Below are 26,704 nucleotides of genomic sequence, written 5' to 3'. Positions count from 1 at the left end.
TTTTTGTAGAGATGGGGTTTCACTGTATTAGCCAGGATGGTCTCGATCTCCTGACCTCGTGGTCCGCCCGCCTCGGCCTCCCAAAGTGCTGGGATTACAGGTGTGAGCCACTGCGCCTCACCAATTTTTAAATATTTAGTAGAGACAGGGTCTCGGTATGTTGCCCAGGCTAATCTCAAATTCCTGGGCTCAAACAATCTACCTGCTTTGGCCTCCCAAAGCACTGGGATTACAGGTGTGAGCCACGTGCCTGGCCTGCTTCTCAAGTCTTGCTATAAAAACAGTGTAGAGGGCCGGGCACAGTGGCTCACGCCTGTAATCCCAGCACTTTGGGAGGCCAAGGTGGGCGGATCACCTGAGGTCAGGAGTTCAAGATCAGCCTTGACCAACATGGAGAAACCCCGTCTCTACTAAAAATACAAAACTAGCCAGGTGTGGTGGCAAGCGCCTGTAATCCCAGCTACTCAGGAGGCTGAGGCAGGAGAATCGCTTGACCCAGGAGCCGGAGGTTGCGGTGAGCCGAGATCACGCCACTGCACTCCAGCCTGGGCAACAAGAGCAAAACTCCGTCTCAAAAAACAAACAAACACCATCTGGAGCTCACAATGCCCTGAAAGGGTCTTAGGTCTCCCAGAGACTGTCCTTGGTGTCTGCTCTGCTTGCCAGTCAGCGTCCCCTCCAAGTGGCCGTCAGTGAATGCAAGTCTTTTAAAAAAATGTTTTCATTAAAAAAAATTTTTTTTTGGCTGGATGCAGTGGCTCACGCCTGTAATCCCACCACTTTGGGAGGCCAAGGCAGGTTGATCATGAGGTCAGGAGATTGAGACCACTACATGGTGAAACCCCGTCTCTACTAAAAATACAAAAAATTATCCGGACGTGGTAGCACCCACCTGTAGTCTCAGCTACTTGGGAGGCTGAGGTAGGAGAATCAATTGAACCTGGGAGGCGGAGGTTGCAGTGAGCCGAGACTGCGCCACTGCACTCCAGCCTGGGTGACAGAGCAAAACTCTATCTAAAAAAAAAAAAAAAAAAAAAAAAAAATTTTTTTTTTGAGACAGGATCTCACTGTGTCACCCAGGCTGGAGTGCAGTGGTGCCATCTCAGCTCACTGCAACCTCTGCCTCCCAGGCTCGAGGGCTCCTCCCCACTCAGCCTCCCGAGTAGCACAGGCAGTGAGACCACAGGCACTCACCAGCACGCCTGGCTAATTTAATAACTTTTTTTCTTTTCTTTTCTTTTTTTTGAGACAGAGTCTCTCTCTGTTGCCCAGGCTGGAGTGCAGTGGCACGATCTCTGCTGACTGCAACCTCTGCCTCCCAGGTTCAAGCGATTCTCGTGCCTCAGCCTCCTCAGTAGCTGGGACTACAGGTGCCCGCCACCACGCCCAGCTAATTTGTTGTACTTTTAGTAGAGACGAGGTTTCGCCGTGTTAGCCAGGATAGTCTCAATCTCCTGACCTCGTGATCTGCCCACCTTGGCCTCCCACAGTGCTGGGATAACAGGCATGAGCCACCGTGCCCGGCCTAATAATTTTTTTTTTGTAGAGACAGGGTCTAGCCATTTGCCCAGGCTGGTCTCGAACCCCTGGGCTCAAGCTATCCTTTTGCCTTGGCCTCCCAAAGTGCTGGGATTACAGGTGTGAGCTACTGCGCCCGGCTGCAAGTCTTTAATTTTGCCAAAATCAAACTCATTGACTCCCTTTTTAAAATTTTCATTATTTTATTTTTGAAACAGAGTTTTGCTCTTTTGCTGGAGTGAAGTGGCATGATTTTGGTTCACTGCAACCTCTGCCCCCTGGGTTCAAGTGAGTCTCCTCCCTCAACCTCCCGAGTAGCTGGGATTACAGGCACGCGCCACCATGCCCGGCTAATTTTTGTATTTTTAGTAGAGATGGGGTTTCACCATGTTGGCCAGGCTAGTCTCGAACTCCTGACCTCAGGTGATCCACCTGCCTCGGCCTTCCAAAGTGCTGGGATTACAGGCGTGAGCTGCCGCGCCTGGCATCCACTGCTTTTGAAATTTTGTACAGAAAATTCTTCTTCCCCTTTGTCACATGGATATCCTGGCATCTTCTGTGAACTCGGTCGTTTTGCCTCTCATGACGTCTAGTACTGCTGGGGCTGGTTCAGCTTTGTGGGGTTAGTGGGGGTCCCTGTTGTGTTTCTCCACATTTTCCCAGCACCACTGTCACCACCTTCCTGGGTAACGGGTGCCCCGGGCTGGGACCATGGCATCCCCGCAGGTGTGAGGAACATCTTACTGTACGTGCTGCTGTGTCAACCTTTTGGGAAATCAACCGTTTTATAATTTTTTTTTTTTTTTTTTTAAAGAGACAGCCCTTCCTAAATGGCATGGGAAGCCCCTCTTGGGTCCTGCGGGGCCTGACTGGGCACGGGCGGACAGGGCCAGCTGTGGGGGAGGACAGAAGGGGAGCAAGCGCCACAAAGACATGCTTGTCCCGAGACAGACGGGCCTTGTTGGTGGAGATATTTGCTTGTGGCTACTGGTGGCCCCACTGGCAGCTCAGGCCACCCACCCTGAGGTCTGATGTTCAAAGCTCCGCCCTCCCTCCTTGCCCAGTGTGGACTCTCCTACACTCATGGCCAGACCCTCGGCAACCCTGGCCCCACCAGGGCCAGCACCAGCAGACCCTCCTTCTTTCTGTGGACCTTCCTGATGAGGAAGTGGGTAGGGAGGCCGGGGAGGGAGTGAGTGGTTAAGGACACGTTGGAACTAAGAGAGATTGCATGTTAACCCCAGCCCCTGCCCCAAACTCGGGCCTCGAGCAGGTGACCTGGCCCCTCTACGGGTCATTCTTATCCACGCCTGCCTCACGGGGCTGCCACTGGGGCCTCCGGAGGCCGCGGGCAGCACTCAAAACACCACAGGCCCCCAAGAGTGATGCCCTCAGGGCAGGAAGGGGGGCAATTCTCACCCCTGGGGCGGGTGGCCAGAGAGGACACAGAGAGCCAGCCCACCCAATGCCAGGTGACCCTGTGCCCATCACCAGGCCGGTGGGGTCGGTGGTCCCATCTGCTCTTGAGGGGGGTCTCAGGAGGTGGCAGGAAGCCTCTTGGAAGAAACGGGAGGTAATTTCTGGAAGCCCAGAGGTCCGAGCAGGCAGCTGGGGCCAGGGTGCCTCGGACTCAGGGCTCCTGGGGTGGGAGCCTGCTTGGGGCCTAGGGCTGGGATCTGGGGGCTGGAGTCTGGGGGTCTGGCTTCCTGGGGCCTCCTCAGCTGTGCGGGTGGCAGAGTGGGGCACAGCAGGTAGGGGGGCTCTAAATGGGGCTGGGGGAGGTGGACAGGGAGAGGGCTGAAGAAGCAGGTGTAGATCTGGGGCCCTCAGAAGCTGAGCAGCCCAGCCTGGAGGCTGCATATGAAGCCCAGACCATCCTGGTGGAGGAAGGGTCCTGTTGCTGGGGGTGGTCGGGGAGTGGGCAGCCTCCCTCACTTCCAAGGACTGGCATCCTGGGGCCCACAGAGGCCCCTTTTGGAGCAGATATAGCCCCGGTGCCTATCCCCATCCTGAGGTGGTGGCTCAGCAGGCAGAGGGAGCTGCAGGTTGCAGGGAGGAGGGCTGGTGCCCCCATCCCTCCCCTTTTCCTCTTGGACCTGTCTCTCTCACTGCAGGGTCCATCTGACGGGTGGGGGGGCCTCTTCCGGGGGCCTGGAGGAGTGGTGATGGCCATCAAGCCCGGGTCATGGCTCAGAGGGCACCAGACCCTCCCTGCCCCGACCAGACACTGTGGTTAAGACTTGGCCTAGTGTGGCCTGAGCTGTGAGTCAGGGCTTCTGTGGCCTGGTGTCCAGGCCTGGCTGGGTGGTGGACCAGGCAAGGGACACGCCTCCCCCCCCCCAGCCCAGCCCCATAGTCGCCCCTGCCCAGGCCAAGACCCCAGGACTGTGTCCCCGGATGCTCCGCACCAGGGTTGGGTTCACGGCTGCTATGGGGACACATGGGTTGTGGGTTGCCCCCTGCCACCAATCCAGGGCGAGGGCACCCCTGGCGGCCACTCACGGCAGCACATGGAGCGGCCGGCAGAGGGCACCAAAGGTCCCTCCAAGGGTGCGGCTCAGGTGGACGCCAGATGGGCGGTCAGGTGCCCCTCCCACGCAGGGTGCTGAGTGTGGCCTGCTCCCCCTTCTCGGGAGCCTCCGTCAGCCTGGGCTAAGATCTCCAAATCCAGTTTCAGCCTTGCCCTCTGACTCATGGCCCTCCTGGGGCCTGCCGACCGTCTGGCCGAGCTGGCTCTGTCCCCACCGCTCCCACTAGGGTTGTGCCCAGCAAAAGCCGGGCTTGGATGACACGCTTTGGGCCTTCTGGTCGCTGGGCCTGGGAGGGCCACAGGAAGAGAAGTGGGCAGGGTCCCCTCTGGGCTCAGGGGCAGAGCAGCCTGGCGGCCGGCCGGCCCTCTGCCCGGCACTGCTTAGAAAAGGTGCAGTTTCCGGGGGCTCCAAGACCCACTCCCACTCCCAGAGAACTGAGACACACGGCTCCTGGGAGACTTAACTGGTTTAATTGCTTAGCCCTGGTGCCTCAGCCACCTCTCATCTGTAGGGTGAGACTCAAGTCCAGGCACCAAGACACACCAGCACCCCCAACACCATGCGGGGATCATTGGCCTGAAACTTGGCTGGAGAAAGCTCCAGTCCTGGGCCTGTAAGGGTGGGCGCTGGGAGTGTCTGAAGCCGGCACGGTGTCCCCTGCGTTGTCGGCCCTTGCAGGTGAAGTGTGTGTCGTTCCCCCACTTTCCCCCGAATGGCACCCATGGCCTCCTGCTGGAGCCCCTCCCGGGCCCCCCTCAGGGAGCAGAACTCTGCGTGTGTGTGAGGTTCAGCCCGGCCAGCCTGGAGCTCCAGCCCACCCTGGGGTGTGGATGGATGTAGAAGTGGGTGGGGATGGGGGAGCATCACAGGGGCCAGGACCCCCCAGGTGCACAGGGGAGGCCAGAGAAAGAGGCCCCAGCCCCAGAGAGTTCTGTGGCCTCAGGAGAAGGTGGACAAGGGGCTGGCACAACCAAGCAGCAGGTTTGGCTGAGATTGGTCTTGGTGTGGGCTGAGGCCTTGGGTACTGTTTGGCCTAAGGATGGGCCTTGTGCCTCCAGACAGGGGCAGGGACCCCTAGCCAGCACCACACCCCCTCCGTGTCCTTGATACAAAATACATACACATATAAAAATAATACTCCATGCATTGCGGGTGGGCTTCCCCTCCGCAGGCCCCAGCCCAAGGCAGCTGGGCCTAGCTGTCCTCCCCCCTCCTCTGATTCATGGAATGAAACTTGTTCATGAGTTCTTCCAGCTCCGACCCACTTTGCTGCTTCTAGGGAGGAGAAATGGGGGCATCCTCAGCCGGGGGTCCCACGTGTCTGGGTGCCGGCCTCCCCCTTGCTCTGCGACCCCAGGAACCGGCGGGGGAGAGGAGGGCGCAGGGGCAGGAGGGGCGTGGCGCCGGAGCGCAGGCGGGCTCACCTCCAGGAAGGCCTTCTGCACGGTGAGCTGGCTGTACACGCGGACGCCCTCCTCGCCGCACACTTTCTTCAGCTCCTCCTTGTTGAGGGAGAAGAGCTGCGGCCCGGTCAGGATGCCCAGGTTCTCCACGATCCTGGGGGCGGGCAGGTGGGCGTCAGGGCCGCGCTGTGGGCGAGGCTGCCTGGCCCCCGCCCCGACAGCTGCGCACCTTCGGCCGCACCTCCCACCCCTCGCCCGGGCCCCAGCTCATCCCCCGCCCCCGCTCACCGCGGGCTGAAGGCCTTAGCTTCCAGCCAGGCGCGGACCTCGTCCGGACCCGACTCGTAGGTGAGCGGCTGGCTCACGGGCTGGCTGCGCTCCACGCGGAAGTGCCTCTGCGGCTGCGCCCTGATGTTGCTGATTTTCCGGATGAGCTCGTCGTTGACCTCGTCCATGTGCTGCATGAGCTCTGAGGGGGCGCGCGACTTAGGCCCGCCGCTGCCTTGCCCCTGCTCCCGCCCCCGGCCCAGGGACCCCCCCCCCACTTCCTCCCCCAGGTGGCCCTGGGCCCGGGACCCCCGCCTCGAAGCAGCAGCTCTCACCGTCTTTGTTCCCCGGGAAGCTTGGGGGCAGCTTGTGGGTCGGGCTGGCGGCGCCCCAGTACTTCTGACCGGCCTGCGGGGGCGGGGGGCGATTAGGCTCCCCACGCCCCGCCCCCGCCTCCCAGCACCTGCCCGGGACCTCCCCACCCCGCCAATCCCCCTACAGCCCCGGCCTGCGGACCAGCCCTTCCCTTCTGCCCAGGGAGCCCTGCACCTGCCCCAGTCTCTCCAGCCGCGGGGCTGGCCTTGGGGCGGGGCTAGGCGCAGGCGGGGCTGCTCCAGGAAGCTGGGGGCTGCGACCCCAGGGACCCCCGCGGGCTCACCTGCTCGAACGGGGCGCCGGCGTCCTCGGGCCGCGCCTCGCCTAGGATGTTGCAGGGCACGTACCCCGCCTGGCCGCTGCGGCTGCGCAGCTTCCACCACTGCCGGCCGTCCTCCAGCACCTGCGGGGCGCGCCGTCAGCCCCTCCCCACACCCAGGCTCTGCGGGGCTGGGACCACCCGCTGGCGCCGCTTTACAGAGGTCGGGGAGCGCCCTAGGGTCTCCCGGAGCCCCGCTTCGCTCCATTCTCTCCGCACCCCTGTTTCCACCCCTCCATCCCTCGCTGGGCTGCTCCTCCCCCACCCTGCCTCAAGGAGTCTGGGGGACCCTTTTTTTCTCTGAGACAGGGTCTCTCTCTGCCGCCCAGGCTGCAATGCAGTGGTGCAATCACTGCCCACTGCAGCCTCGACCTCCTGGGTTCAGGCGATCCCCCCACCTCAGCCTCCAGAGTAGCTGGGACCACAGGCGCACACCACCACATCCAGATAATTTTTATGTTTTTTGTAGAGATGGGGTTTTGAGGTGTTGCCCAGGCTTGTCTCGAACTCGTGGGCTAAAGGGATACTCCCGCCTTGGCCTCCCAGTGCTGCGGTTACAGGCGTGAGCCGCCGAGCCAGGCTGTGGATGTGGCCCACTCCCCCCTAGCCTGCTCCACTTTCTGTCCCCCAGTGGGTGGCCTGGATTCCGGCTGGCAGATGCGGCCAGTGCAGATGTGGGGGCTCCTGGGTGGGTGTGACTGACAGGCCCCCGCTGGGTCCACGTGGTGCAGATGCTCCCCCCAGCCTGGCACAGGGGTCCCTGCATGCCTTTGGGGAGCCCCAAGATGGGAAGGCCCCTCCAACAGGCTGGGGATCCTGATCAGAGTCCAAGGGCGGGGACCCTGGAGAAAGGGGCCGGCAGCTGTGCCCCGTCCTGGCATCACCCAGCCTGGCCCTAGACCGCTCCCCACCTCCCCTGGTAGCCCCTCCCTTGAAGCCCTGCCCTGTTTCCCCCTCTTGGACCCCATCCTCCAGCCCCTCACCTCTAGGACCTCATCCTTGAGCACCGATAGCTCGTTGGCATTTCGGGCTGTGAAGTCGTACAGGATCTTGACGTACTTGGCCATGGCTGGTGTTGGCTGGTAGCCCCTGTGAGGAACAGGAGGGGCTGAGGCCCAGTCTGGTGGGGGTCTCCTCTGAGACCTGGGCAGTGGCTGGGGGGCAGCAGCTTCCCAGGTGCACGACTGGCTGCCTCTTTTCTGTTCTGGAGGTCACCGTGGAGAGAGGCTGCAGGCAGCAGTCAGCAGTCAGCCCGGAATGGAAACTGTGACAGCCCCAGAGCTTTGGGGCCCTGCGTGGAGGCGGGGCAGGCAGGAGGTGGGCGTGGCGCAGGGGCCTGTGGTACAGCAAGGCTGGCCCATCCCAGGCCACCTCAGGGGTCTCCAGTCCGGCACCCCAGGGGAACCAGAGCCAGGGGCGTTCCTGGGAAACGCCAGGGTCACAGCTCCCCGCAGCTGGCCAGTGAGGGCCAGCATGTCTTCAGAGCCATGGCCCCTCTGAGGACTGAACACAGCCCAAATGGTCCAGTGGAGGATGGGTCTCAAGCTCCTCTCTGTGGGGTGGGACCTGCACCTCAAAAGCGCGTGGGGGCTGGCCCTGGCTGAGGGGTCCTGGCTTTGGCATGTAGCAGGCCTGTGGCTGTCACCTGGCCAGGCCGTCCATCCTGGTCAGTGTGGCCCTGGTCATCAGGGCAGCTCCCGTGTCCAGGTGCTCAGGGAAATGAAGTGGCCATGGACTGTCAGGACAGGGCCAGGGTGGACAGACCAGGAGCTGAAGTCAAAGGGTGGAAATGTTTTTAAGTGTGGTCCTAGGCCAGGGACCACGGGAGCCAGGCTGACACTGTGGGCAAGGGGAGGCCATGCTTGCTTAGAAGATGGATTGCTGGCCCCTCTTTACCCCAAAATTGAATCCTGGGGTGTGGGAGGGTCAGGGGCTTCCCATGCAGATTGGCCCAGGAATGAGCACAGAAGGGAAGAGGGGAGGCAAGGAAAGACAGGACTCCCCTAGTGCCATAGGCTTGTTCTTTGTCCTCTTTGGAAACGGTTGGGGCTGGGGCTGGGGGTGGGGGGAGGGGAGAGGCTTCACTAGCCCAGAACCCCAGTCTCCTCTTTTGGCTCTACCAGAGGTTGGGCCTGAATCAGTCCCAGCAGCCCCAACAGGGTGCCAGTGTTTGGTGAAACCACTCAAGTTCAGTGGTTTAGTAGTTTCTAACCTTGGTTCTAAAACATACATGTGGATGCACAGAAAGAGCTGATATATTAGGGTAGAGAATTTGTGCATGACTTTTGAAATGTTTCCTTTAATTATATATCAGGCAGTTGAAATGAAAACTGCTTCAAATCTGGAAAAGTATTTTAAACCACTTGAACAATGCACTTGCCACCACCTGGTGGCAGCGTACCCATATGTTTTTAGAGACTGTAGGTTCTGAAGGGTTTCACTTTCATGCTCCCTCACTTTGAGGGGGGCTTACCTGTGAGTATGTGGGGAGCTGACTGGTGGTAGGGCATCCCCCGGGGGGGTGGGCTCTGAAGTGGGGCTGTGCTTCTGGGAGTTTCTTATGGACTGTCGGCTCACTGGACTCACCTGTGGGGAAGGTGGGCGACCTGAGTTAGACATGGGGCGGGGCTGGGTCCCAGGACGAGGGGGCATATGACAGGGGCTGGGCTAATGTCCTGTGACTGACGCACCACTGAGGGTGATGGAGCCTGATGCCCGGTGATGCCAGCATGGGCTGCCTCTCCTGGCAGGGGCTAGGGGCAGCTGAGCTGTGGCTGAAGGGGCGGTGGGTGGAGGTGGGCTGGGGAGGGGAGCTTTGGGGAGGGGTGGGTGTCGAGGCCGGGGAGGGGAGCTCTGGTGAGGGGTGGGTGTCGGGGCCGGGGAGGGGAGCTCTGGTGAGGGGTGGGTGTCGGGGCTGGGGAGGGGAGCTCTGGTGAGGGGTGGGTGTCGGGGCCGGGGAGGGGAGCTCTGGGGAGGGGTGGGTGTCAGGGCTCGGGGGGGTGGGTGTCAGGGCTGGGGAGGGGAGCTCTGGTGAGGGGTGGGTGTCGGGGCCGGGGAGGGGAGCTCTGGGGAGGGGTGGGTGTCGGGGCTGGGGAGGGGAGCTCTGGTGAGGGGTGGGTGTCGGGGCCGGGGAGGGGAGCTCTGGTGAGGGGTGGGTGTCGGGGCCGGGGAGGGGAGCTCTGGTGAGGAGTGGGTGTTGGGGCTGGGGTGGGGATGGGGGCTGCTGGTGCGCTCACCTCCTCGATGGGGGCAGACGCCAGCCCCTCCACCTCCCAGGGGGCCTCCTGCAGCACATCCACAGGAGGCTCCCAGCCGCTGTGGAACTTGGGCACGTAGAGGGGCACCTGCGGCTCCCGCGGCCACTCGGAGCTGGGGTGAGAGGTCCTGAAGTCAGCCCTGCCTCTCCAGAACTGGCCCACCCAGGACCCCCTTGCTGGCCCCCCGTGAAGCCCCGGCACTGCTCTGCCCTGCCCTACCGGGGCCGCATCCAGCTCTCTCCCAGTGACTCCCACAGCGACATCTCCTTAGGGACCAGGTGGCCGCGCAGGAAGTCCACGGCATCTCGGGAGAGCAGTGGGTAGGAGACGGAGCGTGCGATGTCTGGGCCACTGCAGGTGTTGACGATCTGGGGCACAGTGAGGTTCAGAGGGGACTGAGGCTCACAGACCCTGGCCCAGCACCCCCGTAGCTCCACAGGCTGGCCCTCGGGAAGGGACTTTGGACCCCACGGAGAGTGGCCACACAGCGTGAACCGGGCTGCCCAAGGCGGGCACCTGCTGCCCCAACCCCGACCCCGGGGAGATGCTCCAGAGGCCTCTGGGCCCCCACCCTGCGCGCCCCTGCCGCCCGGCCCCAGGCACCAGGTCCAGAGGCCCGAAGAGGAAGTGCACGAGCTCCGCGGCGCTGGGGTTCTGGATGTGCTTCTGCAGCTTTGCCTGGGGGTGGGAACAAGTGAGCAGGTGCCGGGGCGGGGCGGGGCCTCCACCCTCCCCTCAGCACAGACAGTGGGGCAGGGCTGGGGCCACCGGACTCACCAGCAAGTTAATCGCCAGCTTGATTTTCTGGAAGCAGTCGATGAACTCGCCCTCAGAGGGGGGCCGTGCCCGCAGTGTGAGGACGCCCTCTGGCATGGGAGGCACCGCGTGAGCCAGGCTGGCCCTGATCTCCCCGGCCCCTGCGCCTTCTGTCCCATGCAGCCCATCTGTGTGGGCTGGACCTTCCTCCACCTCCATGAGTAGCCCCCATGGATGTCCCTGGCCCCGTCCCCGTCCCTGGCCCCTGCACCTGCCGGCCCCGTCCCTGTCCCCTGCACCTGCTGGCGCCTTCTTGCCCTTCTTCTTCCCCTTCTTCCGCTGGTTCAGCTGCTTGAAAGCCTCGGCCGCCTTCTGCAGCCGGGCCACAAACCACTCGATGTCGTCCAGGGCGCAGTTGAGGATTTGCTGGGGTCAGAGGGGGTCAGGGGTCAGCCTCAGACACTCCCCACCGCCCCGCCCTGCTGCAGGGACAGCCCCACAGGTGATGGGAGGAGCTGGGCCCCACACCTTTGGAGGGGCAGCCACTGGCTGGGGACTGGCTGGAGAGACAGCAAGGACCAGTGTCCACTGCTGGGGGCGGGGAAGAGAGGGGCCACCTGCCAGGCCCGGGCACCCACCGTCTCCTTCTCTATCTTCTGAGCCAGCACGGCCCGCGGCTCCTCCTCCTGCGACTCCCGACGGCGGAAACCTGATGGGGGACGCGGCGGCTGCTCACCGAGCCCCCCACAATGAGCCCTGTGGAGCCCCCTCCAGCCCCTCGGCCTACCTGGCTCGCTGAGTGGCACCTGCGGGCCCACGCGATTCTTGGCCTCCGGGGAATCCCCGCCGCGGTGCTGGAAGGGGATGGGTGCCGGGCCCTGGGGAGGAGGCAGGATGGACTGCCGCTGCCGAATCTTCTCCTGGTGTCCCCTGGAGGGCGAGGGGGTCCTGCTCAGCCCCGCCGGGAACGCACCTGACCCTCCCTCCCTGCCGGGCTCCTCCCCTCCCCGCCCCCTGCGACCCCGCTCCGCCCGCTGCCCTACTTCAGGGTCTGCGGCCGCATCTTCTTGCCCAGCCGGCAGTCGGCCAACGCGCTCTCGATGTCCTCGTGCACCAGCTCTGCCTGGGAAAGCGGGCGTCAGGCGGCCAGGAGGGCGGGGCGCGGCGGGGCGGAGCCCCACCCTGCCCCGCCCGGCACCGACTCACCTCCACCTCGTCGCAGTGGAAGAAGTGGACATCCGGCTTGCTCTGCTCCGAGTCCTGGCACACGAGCAGCAGCACAGACGGGTAGCGCAGCTGGTTGAGGACCGTCTGGCTGCGCTGCACCGTGGGCAGCGGGAAGTTTTCCAGCTCCTCCTGCGGGTACATCGCGCGGACATGACTCGCACCCGGGGTCTGGGCACTCTGGCAGGGAGTGGCCGGAGCTGTGGACAAGCCTGGAGCACAGGCCCCTCTGGCGCCGCTGGGGAATGGGCTCCCATAGATGAGGACTAGGCCCAGGACACACCCCGCAGCTGTACAGCAAGGCTGACCCCGGCTTCCAAACTTCCCTGGACTCTCAGCTCTATGCGGCCCTCTGCCCACCCTTGTCCCATCCTCTTCCAGGGACCAGAATGATAGGGCATGGCCGGCCCTGCAGAGAGGACCGGCCGCACATCCGGGCTGCAGCCGGTGGCTGCCACCGCCTCTACCCACTGTGCTCCCTGTCCCCGGCGGCGCTGGGCCCTACCTGAGACTCGATGTCCAGCAGCCGCAGCGACTGGTCGTTCACCTGCAGCAGCATCTCCTGGGTCCAGATCTTCTCCTTGGAGCTCAGCTGCACCAGCTTCCGGATGGCATCGTCCACAGACGTGATGGCTTCGCTCTTGTCCATGATGAATGTGGCCAGGTGCTGGGGGTGGGCGGGCGGTCACTGCTGGGCAGAGCCCTCCTTGTGTGGAAAGCCCAGCCCCCAGGGGCCACAGCCTGAGGGGCTGAGGGGCCACAGCCAACCCTGGGTAGGGGGCTAGAACGGGGACCGGCCCCGCCTTTGGTCGGGGGAGTCTCTATTCTGCCTTGGCAGGCATCTGTAGGGGCCATGCTTGTGTCCTGAAAATATCCTCAAAAGAATTCCAACTGCTGCCCGGCCCCGCGCCACCGTCCTCACCCGTCCACCTCCTGGTGCAGGCTCAGCACCCGCCCACTGCACTGGCTTTGCCAGCCTCCCCAGCTCTCTTCCTTCTCAGACGTCCCCTCTGTGGCCACCTGGCTACAATGCCAGCCGTCACCCCATCCTGACCTGCCCTAATTCCCTGAATCAGACCCAACGTTGAGCTGCACGTGGTGTGCTGTGCGTCCAGCGTGCTCACTACTCCAAGGCACTGTTCCGGTTGCCACTTGCTAAGCTGTGTCCCCAGGTCCAGGGCAAAGCCTGGTGCACAGAGGACCCTCGACAAGTGTGTGCGGGATGCGTCCATCCCTGAGGATCTGCGGCCAGCCTGGCCCCTGCCCTGTGCCCTCCACCTCTCCTCTTTCCAGGCCTGGCTCAGGCCCCCTCCTCCAGCCAAGCTGCCCTGTTCACTAAGTAAAACCCTCCCACGAAGGGTTGGCCGTTTGGTGCACAATGCTGGCACAGCTGGATAAACACTAACTTGAACTACAGGACAGTCAAAGACAACCACAAAACGCAAAACATAAAAGTTTGTGTGGCCGGGCGCGGTGGCTCACATCTGTCATCCCAGCACTGCGGGAGGCCGAGGCGGGTGGATCACCTGAGGTCAGGATTTCGAGACCAGCCTAGCCAACATGGTGAAACCCTGTCTCTACTAAAAATACAAAAAATTAGCCGGGCATTGTGGCGGGCGCCTGTAATCCCAGCTACTCGGGAGGCTGAGGTGGGAGAATCACTTGAACCCAGGAGGCAGAAGTTACAGTGAGCCAAGATTGCACCACTACACTCCAGGCTGGGCAACAGAGGAAGACTCTGTCTCAAAAAAAAAAAAAAGATCGGGCGCAGTGGCTCATGCCTGTAATCCTAGCACTTTGGGAGGCCGAGGCGGGTGGATCACAAGGTCAGGAGATTGAGATCATCCTGGCTAATATGATGAAACCCCGTCTCTACTAAAAATACAAAAAATTAGCCAGGCGTGGTGGCAGGCGCCTATAGTCCCAGCTACTCGGGAGGCTGAGGCAGGAGAATGGCGTGAACCCGGGAGGCGGAGCTTGCAGTGAATCAAGATCGTGCCACTGCACTCCAGCCTGGGCGACAGAGTGACACTCCATCTCAAAAAAAAAAAAAAAAAAAATTAAAAAAATTTAAAAATTAGCCAGGTGTGGTGGTACACATCTGTCGTCCCAGCTACTTGGGAGGCTGAAGTGGGAGGAATGCTTGAGCCCAGGAGGTCAAAGTTGCAGTGAACCATGTTCATGCCACTGCACTTAGCCTGGGCAACAGAGAGAGACCCTGTCTCAAACTAAAAAAAAAAAAAAAAAAAAATTAAAAAAGCATGCAAAAACTCAAAGAAAAAATTGTATGCAACCCCATTGAATGAAAGAATTACAATTTGAAACTCTGAGCCTCTTTTATTTTAGTGTTTTGTCGGTTTGGCGGGTTTTTTTGTTTGTTTGTTAGTTTTCGTTTTGTTTTTGAGACAGTCTCGCTCTGTCCCCCAGGCTGGAATGCAGTGGTGTGATCTTGGCTCACTGCAAGCTCCGCCTCCCGGGTTCAAGTGATACTCCTGCTTCAGCTTCCCGAGTACGTGGGATTATAGGCACCCACCACCACACCCGACTAATTTTTGTATTTTTAGTAGAGACAAGGTTTCTCCATGTTGGCCAGAATGGTCTCAAACTACTGACTTCAGGTTATCTGCCTGCCTCAGCCTCCCAAAGTGCTGGGATTACAGGCGTGAGCCACCATGCCCAGCCTCTGTTTGGTTTTTGGTTAACAATTTTTTTTCTTTTTTTTGAAACGGAGTCTCACTCTGCTGTCCAGGCTGGAGTGCAGTGGCGCGATCTCGGCTCACTGCAATCTCCGCCTCCCAGGTTCATGCCATTCTCCTGCCTCAGCCTCCCGAGTAGCTGGGACTACAGGCGCCTGCCACCACGCCCGGCTAATTTTTTGTATTTTTAGTAGAGATGGGGTTTCACCATATTAGCCAGGATGATCTCCATCTCCTGACCTTGTGATCTGCCCACCTCGGCCTCCCAAAGTGCTGGGATTACAGACGTGAGCCACTGCGCCCTGCCTATTTATTTTTTCTAGAGACAAGGGCTTGCTATGTTGCCCAGGCTGGTCTTGAACTCCTGGGCTGAAGCGATCCTCCTGCCTGTGCCTCCCAAAGTGCTGGGATTATAGGCATGAGCCACCTCGCCCAGCCAGGAATTGTGTTTTTTTACCTATTCTATTGCCCAATACTAATAATCATTGTGGGTTTTACTTACGGGTTAGGATGTAGAGAAAGGATGCCCTCATCCAGCACCTGCCCAGCCTCTCTGGGGAGAGGCCAGTGGCACCTCTAAAGCTGCACACACCATCCCCTCCCAATTCTACTACAGGTAATCTGCACACGTGCAAAATGTGGCATCGGTACCAGGCTGCTCAATGCAGAACTATTTGTAATAATAAAGACTGGACCCAGCCTACATGTCCATCAACAGGTTAAAGAAGTGGGCAGATCCAACAGGTTACAGTGGGCACAGGGCCAGACACGGTGGCTCATGCCTGTAATCCCAACACTTTGGGAGGCCAAGGCAGGTGGATCACAAGGTCAGGAGTTCGAGACCAGCCTGACCAACATGGTGATACCCCGTCTCTACTAAAAATACAAAAATTAGCCTGGCGTGGTGGTGGGCGCCTGTAACCCCGGCTACTCAGGAGGCTGAGTTAAGAGAATCACTTGAACCCGGAAGGTAGAGATTGCAGTGAGCCGAGATCGTGCCATTGCATTCCAGCCTGGGCAACAGAGCGAGACTCTGTCTCAAAAATAAATAAATAAATAAAATAAGTGTGCAGAAACATGCAAGGGACTATGAGGCCACTCATCTCTCTGCGAGAGGCAGAGTAAAACCTGAAACACACAATACAACCAAACAAGAAAAACCAGGCTGCTGGGCCACAGAACAAGTCTCAGTAAATCTCAAGTGACTGCAACAGTACAGAATATGTTTTTTGATCATAACAGAATTAAGGTAGAAACCCATAATAAAAAGAAAACCAGAAAATCCCCAAATGTTTAGAAATAAAGCAACGTATTTCTAAATAACCCATGCATCAAAGATGAAGTCACAAGAAAACTAGAAAGCATTCTGAACATACATATCACAATTTGTGGAATACAACTAAACCAGTGCTGCGAGGGGAATGTAGAGCTTTCCATGAATATCTTAGAAAAGAAGAAAGACTTAAGATCAATAATCTGGCAAGGCACGGTGGCTCACACCTGTAATCCCAGCACTTTGGGAGGCTGAGGCAGGCAGATCGCGAGGTCATGAGATCGAGACCATCCTGGCTAACGCAGTGAAACCCTGTCTCTACTAAAAATACAAAAAATTAGCCGGGCGTGGTGGCGGGCACCTGTACTCCCAGCTACTTGGGAGGCTGAGGCCGGAGAATGGCGTGAACCCAGGAGGCGGAGCTTGCAGTGAATCAAGATCGTGCCACTGCACTCCAGCCTGGGCGACAGAGCAAGACTCCATTTCAAAAAAAAAAAAAAAAAAAGAAAAGAAAAAGATAAAGTGAATCAAATAAAACCCACAGTAAGTGGAAGGTAGAAAATTAAGAGGAGGTCAATGCACTTTACACAGACTACTGACAGACACAAATCAACAGAGCCCAAAGTTAGTTATGAGAAGGTTAATAAACTTGGTAAATCCCTAGCAAGCCTGATCAAGAAAAATACTAGAGAAAACACAAATTCTCAAAAACCAGAACAAAAGAGGGGGCATCACTACAGATTTTACAGGCAGGAGAGGGGATTAATAACCGAAACCTTCCCACAAAGAAAATCCTGCGCTCCGAGGGCAGCACTGGCAAATCCTAACAAATATCTAAGGAAGAAACAATAACAAGCTTTCACAAACTCTTTTTTTTTTTTTGAGACAGAGTCTCACTCTGTCCCCCAGGCTGGAGTGCAGTGGCACAATCTCAGCTTACTGCAAGCTCCGCCTCCGGGGTTCACACCATTCTCCTGCCTCAGCCTCCTGAGTAGCTGGGACTACAGGCGCCCGCCACCCCACCTGGCTAATTTTTTGTATTTTTAGTAGAGATGGGGTTTCACTGTTAGCCAGAATGGTCTTCATCTCCTGACCTTGTGATCTGCCCGCCTCAGCCTCCCAAAGTGCTGGGATTACAGGTGTGAGCCACTGCGCCCGGCCCACAAACTCTTTCTGAAAACAGAAGAGGAGGGAATACTTCCCCACCCATTTTATAAAACCAACATAACCCTGCCACACAACCTGCCATAGGCATTATACGAAAATTACAGACCAGTACCTCTAATGGACATCAACACAAAATACCCCTAACAACAATATTACCACATCAGTCCCTCAACACAGGAAAAAGGATCACACACTTGGAATAAATGAGGATTAGGCTGGTTCAGCCTTCAAAACAGTCAATCAGTGTGGTCCAGTACATTGAGACTGTCTCAAAAAAATGATAATAAAATAAAATAAATATAAAATAAAATAAAAACATAAAATAAAAAAATAAATAAAATAAAATAAAATAAAATAAAATGGATCCTGGCCCTAAACACAAAAGCCTACACTGGGAAGCATCCAAAAGAAAACAGAGGAACTGGCCAGGTGCAGCGGCTCATGCCTGTAATCCCAGCACTTTGGGAGGCTAAGGCTGGTGGATCACCTGAGATCAGGAGTTCGAGACCAGCCTTGCCAACATGGTGAAACCCCGTCTCTGCTGAAAATACAAAAAATGAGCCGGGCGTGGTGGTGGATTCCTGTAATCCCAGATACTCAGGAGGCTGAGGCAGGAGAATTGCTTGAACCCAAGAGGTGGAGGTTGCAGGGAACCGAGATCGCGCCACTGCACCCCAGCCTGGGTGACACAGCAAAACTCCACCTCAAAAAAAAAAAAAAAGAAGAAGAAGAAAACACAGGAACTTCCACAGTGAATTCCTAATTTACAAAAAATAAAAGAAAACATTGAAGAAATCTCCAGAAATTTGGTCAAGGGATGACTTCTTAGGATGCCCAAAACCCTAAACCATAAAAGAAAAACACATACGAATGGACACCATAAAAATTAATTTCCACTTATCAAACCACAATGATGGAGGCCGGACGCAGTGACTCAGTCCGTCATCCCAGCGCTTTGGGAGGCAGGTGGATCACCTGAGGTCAGGCATTGGGGACCAGCCTGGCCAACATGGTGAAAACAGGTGGATCACTTGAGGTCAGGCATTGGGGACCAGCCTGGCCAACATGGTGAAACCCCATCTCTACTAAAAATACAAAAATTAGGCCAGGCGCAGTGGCTCACGCCTGTAATCCCACCACTTTGGGAGGCTGAGGTGGGTGGATCAATTGAGGTCAGGAGTTCAAGACCAGCCTGGCCAACATGGTGAAACCCCATCTCTGCTAAAGATATAAAAAATTAGCTGGGTGTGGTGGTGCATGCCTGTAATCCCAGGTACTGGGGAGGCTGAGGCAGGAGAATCACTTGAACCCTTGAGGTGGAGGTTGCAGTGAACCGAGATCACGCCACCACACTCCAGCCTAGGTGACAGGGTGAGACTCTGTCTCAAAGAAAAAAAAATTTAGCCAGGCGTGGTGGCGGGCGCCTGTAGTCCCAGCTACTCAGGAGGCTGAGGCAGGAGAATGGTTTGAACCTGGGAGGCAGAGGTTGCAGTGAGCTGAGATCACGCTCCTGCACTCCAGCCTGGGTGACAGAGCGAGACTCCGTCTCAAACACACAAACAAACAGAAACTGTGGTGATGAAGGCAGGCAGGTGTTCCAGAGGTTGGGGGTAGCCACCAAGGTCAGGGATTCACAGGTTTGGAGTGATGGGGCTGATGGATCTGACTATGGTGGCAACAGAACCACACCCCCACGTACACATGGCTTTTACTGTGTGATAACTTAGAAAAAAGCAAACCATGGACCCGGGCTCAGGTGCCCCCCACCCACTGTCAGGGCCAATCTGATCCGGCCCCCAGCTGGCTGGAGAGACTTCCCACCAGACTCTCACCCTCTCTCTGGTCCCCAGTGTCCTCATCGGGGACAGGCAGGAAAGCCCCACCCACTCTCCACTCCTCACTCTGTTGGCCTCTGGGCAGACGAGGCTCCTGCTGGCTGGGGGCCCGGCCAGGCCAGCTGGGGCCAAAGTCCAGGAGCCAGGCTGAGAGGCCCCAGGCTCCACCCCAAGAGGGCAGAGTCCCTGAGAAAGGTGGTGGAGCTGCCCAGGAAGAGGGGACTAAAGTGAACTCGGCCACCGCTCTGTGCCTTCCCCTGGACACTGAGCTGGCCGAAGTCACCAGCCTGGCTGTATGCAGGGTCTAGCTGCCCAGGCTGCTGGAAAGGCCCTGGTCACCCAAAACAGCCCGATTCAAGAGCTCAGGGACTCCTGATGGCTCTTTGGACCCATTGTACAGACGAGGAAACTGAAGCTCAAAGAATAGTGACCTGTCTCACCTCTGCAGGTGTGGAGGACAGCAAGGGGGAACCAGGGGGCACTGTGGGCCCCCAGCCAGGGCTGTTTGTGGCAGAAAGGACTGGCCCTGCAGGAGGACCCAGCTCCAGGCTCCCTCACCCTTCCTCCTTTTCCTAGTCCTGTAGGCTTGGACCACAGCCAGGATCCCAGCTCGTACCCAGGCTTGGACCACAACCGGGAGCCCAGCTCGTACCCAGGCTTGGACCACAACTGGGAGCCCAGCTCGCACCCAGGCTTGGACCACAACCGGGAGCCCAGCTCGTACCCAGGCGCAGGGGCCTTTTTTGTTTTTTTCCTTTTGAGATGGAGTCTCGCCCTGTCCCCCAGGCTGGAGTGCAGTGGCGCAATCTCGGCTCACTGCAACCTCCATTTCCCGGGTTCTAGTGATTCTCCTGTCTCAGCTTCCCAAGTAGCTGGGACTACAGGCTCCCACCACCACATCCAGCTAAGTTTTGTATTTTTAGTAGAGATGGGGTTTCACCATGTTGGTCAGGCTGGTCTCGAACTCCTGACGTCAGGTGATCCACCCGCCTCGGCCTCCCAAAGTGCTGGGATTACAGGTATGAACAACCGCGCCTGGTCCCTTTTTTTTTCTCTTTTTTGAGATGGAGTCTCACTCTGTTGCCCATGCTGGAGTGCAGTGGTGTGATCTCGGCTCACTGCAACCTCCGCCTCCCGTGTTCCAGTGATTCTCCTGCCTCAGCCTCCCGAGTAGCTGGGATTATAGGTATGCACCACGACGCCTGGCTAATTTTGTATTTTCAGTAGACATGGGGTTTTGCCATGTTGGTCAGGCTGGTCTCGAACTCCTAACCTCAGATGATCCACCCACCTCAGCCTCCCAAAGTGCTGGGATTACAGGCGTGAGCCACCGCGCCTGGCCTAAGACTCTGTTGCCCAGGCTGCTGGAGGGCCGTGGTGGGATCCTCCTGCCTGAGCCTCCCAAGTAGCTGGACTACAAGCTCACACTACCAGGCCTGGCTAGGAGGTGGGAGGATTGCTTGAGCCTAGGAGTTTGAGACCAGCCTGGGCAACATAGGGAGACTTCCATCTCCACAAAAAAATAAAATAATTAGATGGGCATGGTGGGGCCAGCCTGTAGGCCCAGCTACTGGGGAGGCTGAGGTGAGGGGATCACTTGAGTCCAGGAGGCGGAGGCTGTAGTGAGCCAAGATCACACCACTGCACTCCAGCCTGGGCACCTGGGTGACAGAGCTAGACCCTGTCTCAAAACGAAAGAAAGAAAAGAAAGAGAGAGAGACAGAGAGAGAGAGAAAGAAAGGAAGAAAAAAAGACACACATACACACACACACACGCACACACGCACACAAAACCCCCCAAAAAAACATTTCCTGAGTTCTCCGTGTCAATGAAACTGACCTAGGAGAATAGAAAAGCCCTCAGGGCTGGCGGCTGGTCCGGCGCGTGCAGGCAGCCCCGTCTGAGCCCTGAGAAGCAGCCCGGGCCTCCCTGAATCCTCCATCAAGGGCGTCTTTGTTCTGCCTGCTCCCTCCCGATACAGTTCCTTGTTTTGGGGCCAGGATGATCATTTCCTCCAGGGGCTCTTCCCATCCAGGGCTGGGCAGCAGCCACAGTGTTTTCCCAGCACACCCTGGGCTGCCTCACCCCCCAGGCCGCGAGTTCCCAGGACTGGAACCAGAGGCGCGCTTTCCCCCACCCCGTGGCTGAGCCCGGGACAGTGTGGGCAGTTCTGGCTCTGGCCTCCCCCGGCCCTGTGGGTGTCAGAAGCTGGGCTGACCACTCTCCCTGGAGCTTTCCTTCCTTCCTCCCTTCCTCCCTTCCTCCCTTTCTCTCTTTTGTTTTGAGACAGGGTCTAGCTCTGTCACCCAGGTGCCCAGGCTGGAGTGCAGTGGTGCGATCTTGGCTCACTACAGCCTCCGCCTCCCGGGCTCAAGTGACCCCCTCGCCTCAGCCTCCCCAGTAGCTGGGCCTACAGGCCGGCCCCACCATGCCCGTCTAATTATTTTATTTTTTGTGGAGACGAGAGCCCGAGAACAGCCATGTCCTGAGGGTGCTCCCTGGGGGCGGGGCCTACCTGGGGGCGGGGCCTTACCTGGACGTGGTACTGCGAAGTCTCGTGCATGATGACGTTGGAGTTGGAATACTTCTTCCTCTGCTCTGAACCGGGAGACACCAGTCACTCCCCCGACGGGCAGGACCCACAGCCTCCCGTCCAGTTGGGACTGGACCCACAAGGGAAGGTGGAGTCAAGCGGAGGGAGGCTGCTCCGTGGACCTCTTGGCCACCAGGAAGGATGTGGGTGTGAAATCAGGACCTGCAGGAAGCCCCCTCCCTCCCTCCAGGGAAGCCCCCTTGGAGAAGGACGCAGCTCGGAGAAGGCGATGGGCTTGCTCAGAGTGGGGACCAGCAGCCTGTGCCGGGGGGGTTTCTGTCCCGGAGGGTGAGGGGACAGGAAGGGGGTCCCAGCCCGGCTTCTTCCCACTCTGAGAGCTGCCAGCTTCACTCTCCCTGCCCTCCCAGGTCTTCTCGCTTTCCAGACTAGGCACCTTGTCCAAAGACATAAGTGAAGGGTGCATCTAGCTAGCGAGAGGGCAGGGTCGTCTCTGGGGAAGGGCAGAGTCGGGGGAAGTGGGGGCTGGCCAGGCCCCCCTCCTGGAGCAGACACCTGGCGGCTTATCCTGCCTGAACCTCCCTGTGATCAGGTTGCAGCCAGGAGTGCAGCGGAATCAATATTGATGCTCCCTGAATTATTAGTAAAGGCCTCTCCCCTTACGTGTGTGGGGGAGGGGATCCAGTGGCCAGGAGCTTTCGGAAGGTTGATTAGGGTCCAGAGGCCTCCCTGGACACCCAGAGATCCCCTGGGCCAGACCAGGCACAGCTGTGGGGCAGGAGCGGCTGTCCCCCACCTCGATGCAGTGCCCATTTTTCCCCTGTGACGTCCAGCCTGTTCTCAAACCTCACTCACCAAACAGGTCCTTGGGGCTCATCTTGGCCACACCGTCGGACCGGCCCAGGCTGCCACTGCAGGGGAGGGGCTGTCAGGGCAGGGCCGAACTGCACCCCTCCCTGGGGACTGTTCAGAGGGTGAGGGTGGGGTATTCGGGATGGGTGGGGGGGCTCACTTGGTGGCACCCGGGCAGCAGCTCACGGCCCCGGACTGGCTCATGGTGTCCTGGGTGGCGGCCAGCGGGAGAAGGGCAGACCTCAGTGTGGCCCCGGTCTGAGGCCAGTGCCTGTCCCACACCTGGGTGGACAGAAGGGCTGCGCTGACACTTCCTCCGGCCTGGCTGGTTCCTCCCCTCCTTCCCTGGGCCAGATCCCTGACTGGCCTGGCCTGGGTGGGGGTCCCTTGGGGGGCAGAGCCCCTGCCCGACATCCCAGTTGGCCCCACGTCCCAATTGGCCCCACGTCCCAATTGGCCCCACGTCCCAGTTGACAGTCGATCAGCCTCGTCATGCCTCAGACCCTAGGTGCTCCACAGGGACCCCCAGAGGCTGACTGGGAGGCTCTGACAAGGGCCCTGGGGGCAGAAGGCGCCTTCCAAGCTGGGCAGCATGGAGTTTAAGGCCCTGGTGCTGTGGGGAGGGGGGTGGGATGGGTAAGGGGAGGGGGATGAGGTGGGGGTGTGGGGGGAGGGGGCTGTGGTGGGGCATGGGGAGGGGGGTGCGGTGGGGGTTGGGGGAGGGCGAGTGGGAGCTGCAGGATGGCAGGAGAGGTGAGGCTGGAGTTGGGGTAGGTCCTGAAGTCCAGAGGGAGCCCGGCTCTAGCCGCCACTCCTGCCCCACCCCAGGCCTGCACCCCAAGGGGCTCCTGCACCCACATGTGGACTTGCCACCCACGCATGCCACCTCTGTCCAGGCCCCAGCAAAGAGGCCAGCCCTTGGCTCTTTCCTGGGCCTGGGAGACCTGGCAGGGAAGAGGCTGTGCGGGCAGGAAACCCTGGGGTCCCCGGGGTGCAGTGTTTCCTCACCCCGAGGGCAGGGATGCGGCCAGGTGGCCAGCACAGAACCCCTGGCAGCAGCCAAGCCTAGGGGAGGGACTGGAGGGCGGGTGTGGTGGGGGCTGAGACTGGGAGCCAGTCCAGTGGCCCCAACACACAGTATCACTGCCCCTCCAACGAGGTAGGGTGGCTATGGGGCAGGTGCCTCTGGCCTCCCCCAGGGGCAGAATCCTCAGAGCCTGTCTCTGGGCTCCTAGTGCTGACCTCTCCCCCGAGCATTTTGGGGAAACTAAGGCCCAGCTGCCAGGGCAGACAGGTGGGTCTGATTTGGGCTGGACCCTAGGGGCTTCCCGGGGGGATGGACAGAGCCTGATGGCCTTGAACCAGGCTGACTTGTCCCAAGGGGACTATGCCCTGTGGGGACCTGGCTGTTCTGTGGCTCTGTGATCAGCTCCCCACAGGTCCACACCATTCGCCTCCTGCCAAGGCTGCAGGGCTGTCCCCTGTGGCTTCAGAGTTTGGGTCTGCCAGGGTGGGGGTCACCAGCCACTGCTGTTGGTATGGAGGGTCAAGGGAGTGGCTCGGAGCACCCGGGACTTTCTGGTTTGACCAGGTCTGGCCTAGTGGGAGGGTCTGGGAGGCCCGGGGGCACTGCCTCTGACACGAGGGGCTGGGTGCACCAAGGGGGTATGATCACTTCCTCCATCCATCTATCCGTGGAGAATGTCTGGAATGTTCACGGGCTCAGTGGCGAGCCTGAGTGTTTGCTTAATGGGATTCCTGGCGGGCTCCACCAAGGGCGCCAGGCATGTGTGTCCAGGCACACACCTGGGCGAGACACCAACGCACCCTTGTAGACTCAGGCCTGCGGGCACGCAAACATGGAGGGCTGTGACACGCGACCCCCTGGGGAAGGCCAGGTTCCTGGCCTTCGGTTGCCTGCAGGGCATCGGGGACCTCAGGCCCAGGCAGGGCCGGGCAGCAGTGGGGTGGGTCCAGGTGTGGTGTCTGGGTCTGAAGCACATGGGTATGGGGCTGCCTCCTGCCCTGTGGGAGCCCCGCCCCCCTGGGGAGGCTTCTTTGGCCCACTGGTGGTGGGGACGAAGCCCTGGAGGCCCAGGCTGCACTTTGTACTGTGGTCATTTTCCCGGTGTGAAGTGAGGCAGAGCGGGGTGCCCGGTCAGTCGGGCTGTGGAGGGGAGGAGGTCCCAGCAGGGCAGGAGGGTAGAGGGACGGGCTCCAAGTTCAAATTCCAGCTCCACATGCTGAGTGACCTTGGGGAGGGGTCAGCTGAGTCACAGGGGCTCCAGGCTGCCCTCATAGGCGCTGGGTGGGGGCCCTGGAATGGGGAGGCCCCTCAGGCCCTGGCCCTGTCCTGGTTTGGAAGCTATGGCTTGAGGGAGGAAGGGATACGCTGGGGAAGCTGAGGGTGGGAAAGGAGACCGAGGCAGGCGGAGAAGGCCCGGAGGGAGCGCTATGCCAACAAGGCCTGGGTGCTAAGCAGGCCCGGGAGAGGCTGGGACCCAGGAGGGGCCGCGAGGGGAGGAGGGGCCGCGAGGGGAGGGGCCGCCGCCAGCTGGGCCTGCCTCGCAGCACAGCCGACCCAGGACTGAGCACGGGGTGGGTGGGGGCAGAGGTCCAGGCATGCCCGGCCCTGCCTCCCCCTCCCCTGCCACCAGGGACACCCCGCAGCAAGGGGCAACGCCAGGCAGCTGGATGCAGGGACCAGGAATCTAGGATGGCTGAAGTTCGCGTGCCCACGGGCTCCTGCCAGCCCACCCTCCTGCCTCTCCTGGCAGGGCCTCTGCAGCCCCTGTCCCAGCCTCCCCTCCTCCCTGAAACTCCCACCCCCAACCCTGACCTGGAGACTGACCCAGCTGGTGCTTCCCGGCCACTGGTTTCCTTCTGGGCTCCGACACCCAGGAAGTGTCTCCTGGCTCCGGCCCACAGGGAGTGGGTGTGCAGTGCTACCTCCACGGTCAGGCCCTCGGGAGGGTCCTGCTGCTCACAGAACCGGGAGAAGCCTCCCTACCACCAGCGCTCTCCGGACGCAGGGATTGCCCCCACCAAGCCCCAGAGCTGGGAGTGGGCAGGACGGGGCAGGTGAGTCACCCATCGCTGGCTTAAAAATATCCTTGCTCGCCGGCCGCCGCCCAGGACCGACGGGGGCAGGCCGGGCTGCAGCAGGACCCGTCCAGGAGAGGTGGGGACTCGACCAGGCCCCCAGCCCCTTGCCCCGCGCCCTGGGCCCGGCCGCCCTCCAAGTGCCCCGCGCCCTGCGACGCCGCGTTCGTCCCGGTGTCCTGAACCAGAAGTCCCGCGTCCCATCGCCACCGGGTAAACTGAGGCCCGGGCGGGCGCGCTCCCCCGTGTACGCAGCGCTCACCTGCCTCCGGCGCCCCGCGCTCGGCCTGTCCCCTCGGCGCTCGCCCGTGCGTCCGTCTGTTCGCGCCTCGGCCGCGGCGCCAGGTCTCCCGCGGGCGGGTGGGACGCTCGGCGGGGCCGGGCCGGGCCGGGGCGGGGCCGGGAGAGGAGGAACCTGAGCGACAGGTTGCGGAGTCACCCGAGAGCGGGCGGGCGCGCGGGGGAGGAGGGCGTGGGATGGAGGCGCCCCTGTCGGCCTCGGACCCAGCTCCGCCCCGCCCCCGGCCCCGCCTGGGCTCCAGCCCCAGCCCTTCCCGTCCTCCCCAACACCCGCCTGGTGTGCCCCTCCGCAGGCCTAGCCCCTAGAGCTGGGGCGCTGGGGACAGGCGGGGCGCAGGGCCGCCTCCGCGGGATGAGCAGGGCGAGGCCTCGAGCTCTTCCTTGGGCAGGGCCTAGCTGCGCCCCAGCAGGCCGGGGGACGGGGGAACGCTGCCAATGGGACTTCGGGGGCAGCGCTGGCGCATTGCTGGGGAGGGCTCCAGCCCTGGGGAGGTCAGAGCCTCCGCCGGGCCAGGTGCACCCCTCAGGTGCCCCAGGCATGTGGCAGAGTCACTTCCCTTACCGGGCCCACCCCAGGCCCAGGGGCAGAGGCTTCGGTGAGTGGGTGGGTGTCAGGCAGGACCTAACCATGCCCACCCCAGGCCTGGAGCCCTGAGCTCACAGTGCAGCGGCTCCTCCAGGCCCCCCTTTCTGCCCAGCCTGGGCACTGAGGGATGGGATGTCGGGGGAGGTGGGGACACCTCAGGCCCTCTCAGGATGCCTCTCTCCTTGCACTGCCCTGTGGTCAGGCCCAGGCCCCACCCTCTGCCCACCACAGTGGGACTGTCTGGTTCCGTCCTCATCTGCCCGGCTCCCAGGATGGCCCTTCTCCCCAGCTGCTGTGACCGCTCAGAACAGGGCCAGGGTGCAGTGGACACAGCGGGTAGCACCGGCTGCCACAGCAGTCAACTGGACAAGGAGGAGGTGAAGGGGCACAGGGCGCCCCAGGCCCATGCAGGGACCCAAGGCTCCGGCTGCCGGTCCTGGGTAGGGGTGGGAATGAGCGTGGCCAAGAGTCTGGGTCCCCGGGCTGTGGTCCCAGAGGGGCAAGGCTAGCGTGTTTACCCTGGGCTGGCCGGAGCACTTCCTGGGGAGGCGCCATAGGTAAGCTCGGTGGAGGGCTGGCAGGAAGTGGCCTTCCTCCTTCGGGCCCAGTGCCTGCCCCTGAGCCCAGGCAAGGCCTGGCTTCCTGGTTTACGGCCTTTGCAGTTTGATCTCCAGGAACCTGCCGTGATCCT

At 60.4% G+C, this 26,704-nt stretch overlaps 1 protein-coding gene across 6 annotated transcripts; it reads right to left on the bottom strand.

Annotated features, from left to right (window-relative positions):
• Positions 1–1,729: 1,729 nt before the first annotated feature.
• Positions 1,730–25,581, bottom strand: EPS8L2 (EPS8 signaling adaptor L2). 6 transcript variants are annotated; one of them, XM_063783643.1, is made up of 22 exons: positions 25,390–25,523; positions 24,865–25,004; positions 22,186–22,307; positions 22,029–22,084; positions 21,156–21,220; positions 12,156–12,317; positions 11,633–11,782; positions 11,470–11,549; positions 11,214–11,356; positions 11,065–11,135; positions 10,726–10,852; positions 10,448–10,536; positions 10,274–10,348; positions 9,890–10,038; positions 9,650–9,782; positions 8,887–8,999; positions 7,397–7,502; positions 6,378–6,497; positions 6,055–6,127; positions 5,741–5,921; positions 5,474–5,606; positions 1,730–2,283 (listed from the first exon to the last, which is right to left on the bottom strand). In XM_063783643.1, the coding sequence occupies exons 3-22, from the start codon at positions 22,227–22,229 to the stop codon at positions 2,128–2,130; spliced, it is 2,226 nt and encodes a 741-aa protein (XP_063639713.1). In that variant the 5' UTR covers positions 22,230–22,307; positions 24,865–25,004; positions 25,390–25,523; the 3' UTR covers positions 1,730–2,127. The 6 variants fall into 6 exon arrangements, with proteins under 6 accessions (XP_063639713.1, XP_063639712.1, XP_063639715.1 ...); XM_063783642.1 differs by having other exon boundaries at positions 24,877–25,004; positions 25,390–25,473; XM_054661838.2 differs by lacking the exon at positions 1,730–2,283 and adding an exon at positions 4,498–5,324 and having other exon boundaries at positions 25,390–25,517.
• Positions 25,582–26,704: the final 1,123 nt, after the last annotated feature.

The sequence above is a fragment of the Pan troglodytes genome, chromosome 9 (genome assembly GCF_028858775.2).
Source record: "Pan troglodytes isolate AG18354 chromosome 9, NHGRI_mPanTro3-v2.0_pri, whole genome shotgun sequence".
Lineage (NCBI taxonomy): Eukaryota > Metazoa > Chordata > Mammalia > Primates > Hominidae > Pan > Pan troglodytes.
This window is presented reverse-complemented; position numbering and strand designations above follow the sequence as displayed.